This window comes from Diospyros lotus, chromosome 3 (assembly GCF_014633365.1).
Source record: "Diospyros lotus cultivar Yz01 chromosome 3, ASM1463336v1, whole genome shotgun sequence".
Lineage (NCBI taxonomy): Eukaryota > Viridiplantae > Streptophyta > Magnoliopsida > Ericales > Ebenaceae > Diospyros > Diospyros lotus.
The window spans coordinates 6,265,006-6,270,200 of NC_068340.1; the positions used below are offsets into that span (position 1 = coordinate 6,265,006).

The following is a 5,195-nucleotide window of genomic DNA, read 5'->3' on the forward strand; positions in this document are numbered from 1 at the left end:
AAGGAATGCAATTATATATACTAATTAATATGTTCATAGAGGAGTCTAAGTACAATCACATCTGTTCACATATATATTGCATTATCCAATTCAAAAAGAACAAGAAAAGAGTAGGTATGCAATTATATACTGGGCGTGTGAAGCATTAATGCATTTCTTATTGCCAGAAAAAGAAAAACGTGAGAATATTTTTATTTTTCTATAATATTATATGGTGTTAAAATCTGTGTTCCCATGACAGAGATTCGATCATCATATGTGTTCGCGTGCACATTGCATTATCCAATTCAAAAAAAGAAGAAGAAATTTTGGATATAAATAGCTTGGGAGGTTCAGGTAAGCAAGCACAAGAGAGCGAAAAACACCAAGACAACAAAATCAAAAAGAGAGTAGCAAAAGAATGGCATTGCCAAGGTTTATCGTGCTCCGATCCAATGAGAAGAACGAATACTTGGGATACATCCATGAAAAAGGAGAGTCTGCTGATGACTATCTCTCATTTTCGGAAACTCAGGCTGTGAGCCCATATGCAAAATTTGAAGTGGAGAGGCCAGCAAGTGCACGAGCTGCCATAGGTGACTTGGTGCACCTAAGGAGCTGTGAAAACAACAAATACTGGGTGCGAACAAAAAATCGTTCAATCACTGGAAATCCAAAGGAGGAGAATTGGATTACTGCAACGGCTGACAAGCCGGAGGAAGACCAATCCAAGGAGTCGTGCACACTGTTCAAGCTTATTTCTGTAGACCCAGTAGAGAGCACGGTCCGAATCATGCATGTCCAATCAGGATGCTATCTATGTTTATGGCGGTTGAGTTGGGATCCAGCAGTGGTTTTTGGTCGCTGCGTGTTGGCAAACTACAACGTTTTTGATGGTAATGGACGTGATATCTTCACGGTCATTGATTGGGAGTCGTTGCTGATTCTGCCCAAGTACGTGGCTTTCAAAGGGGACAACGATCACTATCTGTGTCTTCGTTGGATCGAGGGTCACCCATATATGCAGTTCGCAACTAAAGATATTGGTGATTCAACTGTGCCATGCGAGATCTTTGTTACTCATGACGGAAACGTCCGCATAAAGCCTACTAGTTCCGAAAAATTTTGGAGGCGCAGTCCAAATTGGATTTGGGCGGATTCTGATCACGGCGCTGACACCATTAACCCCCCGCTGGACACCTTGTTTCGCCCCGTCAAAGTCGACGATCGTACAATTGCTCTTCTCAACTTGGGAAACAATAATTTCTGCAAGAGGCTCACAACCGAGGGAAAGACAAGCTGCCTTAACGCAGCCGTCCCCTCTGTTACCAAAGAGGCCCAGCTAATAGTGGAAGAGCCTGTCATGACAAGAGAAATTTATGGTGTCAAATACAAACTTGATTATTCCAGGGTGTACGATGAAAGCATCCTTGTTGCGACCAGGAATACTGCCACCAACTATAGCCAGCAATCCACCACTTTAGACGTGAAGCTTTCCTATACAGAAACCAGGACTACTGCTTGGAAGATTTCGAGTTCACTCAAGTTAGGTGCGAAAGCCACCTTCGATGTTGGCCTTCCACTCATTTTTAACGGAAAGGTTGAATTATCTGGTGAAGTTCAATTTGGAGGGGAGTGGGGAAAGACCACGACATCGACCAGTGTAGTGGAGGTCGTACACAAAGCTGTTGTGCCTCCAATGACTAAGGTGACGGTGAATCTAATTGCAACAAATGGTAAGTGTGACGTTCCCTTCTCATTCTTTCAAAGGGACACTCTTTATAATGGGAAGACTGTCATAACTGAAGTGCAAGGTGGCACTTTCACTGGTTCTAATTATTACAACATCAACTTCGAAACCAAAGAAGAGAAGCTGCAGTGAACCAAACCAATAAAATCGATCTCCACTGGGCAAGCAGGGATTTACAAGGACTGTGTTGTTTCCACAAATAAAATTGTTTCCTTCATGGAAGCATGTCTGTTTTCTTATTATTAATCTACAATAATGTATACTGCACGCATAGCCCAGTGATATTATATTTCTCATGTATCTTGATTTTAGAATATATAAATTATATGTGGTGTTTCTTTATCTGGTTTGGACACACACACACATATATAATGGAAATTAAGCTCCGCCTATCTATATATTCATACTTAAAATCTTTCTAATTATGACTTTCTCTTCATTTGCATCATAACAAAATGGCCCAATTATCAAAATTTTATGAACTGTACTTCTTCTAATTTTTGAAATTCATAGCATTTGAAGATTATTATTTAATCATTTAATATCTTTATTTGATGAAAATTTTGGAGGAAAAAATTTGAAAAAGAGAGGATTATTTGAAAAACTATTAATTGTATATATAGTTATGTTACTAGATATAAACCATAAAAAACTCTGATAATAATTTTTATATTAAAATTAGCAAAATCTAATTTCATAAAATTCTCATTTCGATCACATGGTTATATATATATTAATATAGATAATGATTAATTAAGAAAAGAAAAAATTTGAAAAAGAGAGGATTATTTGAAAAACTATTAATTGTATATATATTTATGTTAATAGATATAAACCATAAAAAACTCTGATAATAATTTTATATTAAAATTAGCAAAATCTAATTTCATAAAATTCTCATTTCGATCACATGGTTATATATATATTAATATAGATAATGATTAATTAAGAAAACAATTAATACCTTGATAAAGCTATCAGGGTATTCTCGTTGCTAGTTTTCTTTCCAAAGTCTTTCAAATCAAGCCTCTACACCAAATTAAGTGTGTGCATGTAATATTTTTGGTTTTCGGTTACTGCCAAAAAATTTACATTCTATTCCGGTAAACTAAAATCTTTAGCTTTTATTTCAAATATAGATAATCAAAATTTTATTTTAATTAAATTAATTTAAATTAAATTGTATTTTAAAATATAAAACCAAACTGATGAGGGAATATTTACAGGGGGGCAATTTTACTGTACTACCCCTGGGAGGTTACCATTAACTCGGAGCCATGTGTGACAGTAAAGACCAATATGCGATCGCCACGTGTCAAGACTTAGGAGCTCTGCTTATCTTTATAATCTTTATTATGATTTTGAACTAGAAGAGATAGAGATGAAGACTTAGTCACACAATAATCTCTCCAACACCTCAAGATTTTTCTCCATTCGAATGTTATCTTATCTCCATCTGAAAGTTATCCGATCTTCTCAGGATAGGCTGAACGTCATCTATAAATAGAAGATAACCTCTACAGGTATGGGGATCTAACTCCTAAGGGACTCATATATTATTTTTCCAGTACTATTATACTCCTCAAAAACCCTATGAACTGACTTGAGCGTCGGAGGGATCACGGGGAGCAAGTCCCCACCCTTTTTGCAGGTACTTGGTCCGAGACAGAAGAAGATGATCGGCTCCGCATCATCAATTGGCGCCCACCGTGGGGCCTTCGTCTTTTCCTTCTGTTTTCCAAGTACAATTTCAAGCCGTAGGAAATCTATTCAACTCAATTACACGTATTTGCTGATTGCATCATGGGTACGCTTGTTTCTCTTTTAATATTTTTTGTGCCTCCTACGGTTTTTATTTTTCAATTATTGTTTTATGTAAAAATAATTGAAAGAGAAGGCCAAAAGATTCATATATACATATGGATATATATGTTCAATCACATAAAAGAAGCGTAATTCTGCCATTATTGTGGATCACACGCACATACATACATGATACACATTTACATTCATATTATATATATATATATTGGAGAAAAGCTCCTCATAGAAGCCTAGCAGAGTAAGTAAGAAAAAAGGTGTTATATTATAATATTAAAGGGGAAGGCTTTCTAGAAAAAGGGTATATACCCATAAGCCGCCATGGATGAGCCAGGAGATGGCCGCAGCAAGCAACGATAATGGCGGCGACGGAAGCTCCGTTAATGTCGCTTTGGTTAAAACTTATTTCCCTTGTTTTATCATTCTAGTGTTTTAACTACTATCTATTAGAAAATTGCTAGCTATATAGGCAGAGGCAAAAGGTTTTAATTTGAATTGCTTGATATATATGCTCCAATGACTTGAATTTTAATTAATTCTGTTAAAATGTTCGGGATTAATAACGTTAACAGACGAAAGGCTCGCCCCGAACACTTGCGGATGTAGGCGTTATGCCGAACCGCAAAAATAAAATACTCTCTTTAATTGCGGATGTAGGCGTTACGCCGAACCGCGAAAACAAAATATTGTTATTCTTTAATTGCGGACGTAGGCGTTACGTCGAACCGCGGAAACAAAATATTTGTTATTCTTTGATTGCGGATGTAGGCGTTGTGCCGAACCGCGAAGACAAAATGTTATTATTCTTTAATTGCGGACGTAGACATTTCGTCGAACCGCAAAAATAAAATATCAAATATTCTTTAAAATCTCGGTCATCAACTATAATCCAAGCCATTATGTGCGCATGAAAATCGAAGGTTCGAAAGGCCTCAGCAACGCAAAAGTAAAGGATCAGATGTGATCTTCGGGGGGCCCCGAACCCCCGAACACTGAAAAACAAAGGATCATATATGATCCTCGGGGGGCCTCGAACCCCCAAACACTCAAGATGAAAGGATTAAATATGATCCTCGCAGGGCCCCGAACCCCCAAACACACATTATCTCTGACGGTGGATGTAAGCATCAAGACCGAACCGCGAAGACAAAATATGAACATTATTTCTAATTGCGGACGTAGGCATTTCGCCGAACCGCGAAAATAAAATATGGATATTCTTTAAAATCTCGTCATCAACTACAAATCCAAGCCAGCACGTGCACACGAAGACCGAGGGTCCGAAAGGCCTCGACAGCGCAAAAACAAAGGATCAGATGTGATCCTCGGGGGGCCCCGAACCCCCGAACACTCAAAAATAAATGATCAGATGTGATCATCGGGGGGTCTCGAACCCTCAAACACTCAAGATAAAAGGATTAAATCTGATCCTCGCGGGGCCTCGAGCTCCCAACGACTCGAGACAAAAGGATCACATATGTTCCTCGAATTCCTGACAACTTAAAACCAAAGGGGACCACCCCTACTAATTAAGGCACCAGTTTGGAGGCTACGAACTTCCGCCAAATAAAGACCAAAGGGGACCACCCCTACTAATTAAGGCACTAGTTCAGAGGCTACAAACCTCCGCCAAATGAAGACCAAA

General features: G+C 38.2%; 1 protein-coding gene across 1 annotated transcript; it reads left to right on the forward strand.

Moving 5' to 3' along the window:
- The first annotated feature begins 400 nt into the window (after positions 1 to 400).
- Positions 401 to 1,861, forward strand: LOC127796450 (uncharacterized). The gene has a single exon (XM_052328603.1). The coding sequence runs from the start codon at positions 401 to 403 to the stop codon at positions 1,859 to 1,861; it is 1,461 nt and encodes a 486-aa protein (XP_052184563.1).
- The last annotated feature ends 3,334 nt before the right edge of the window (positions 1,862 to 5,195 follow it).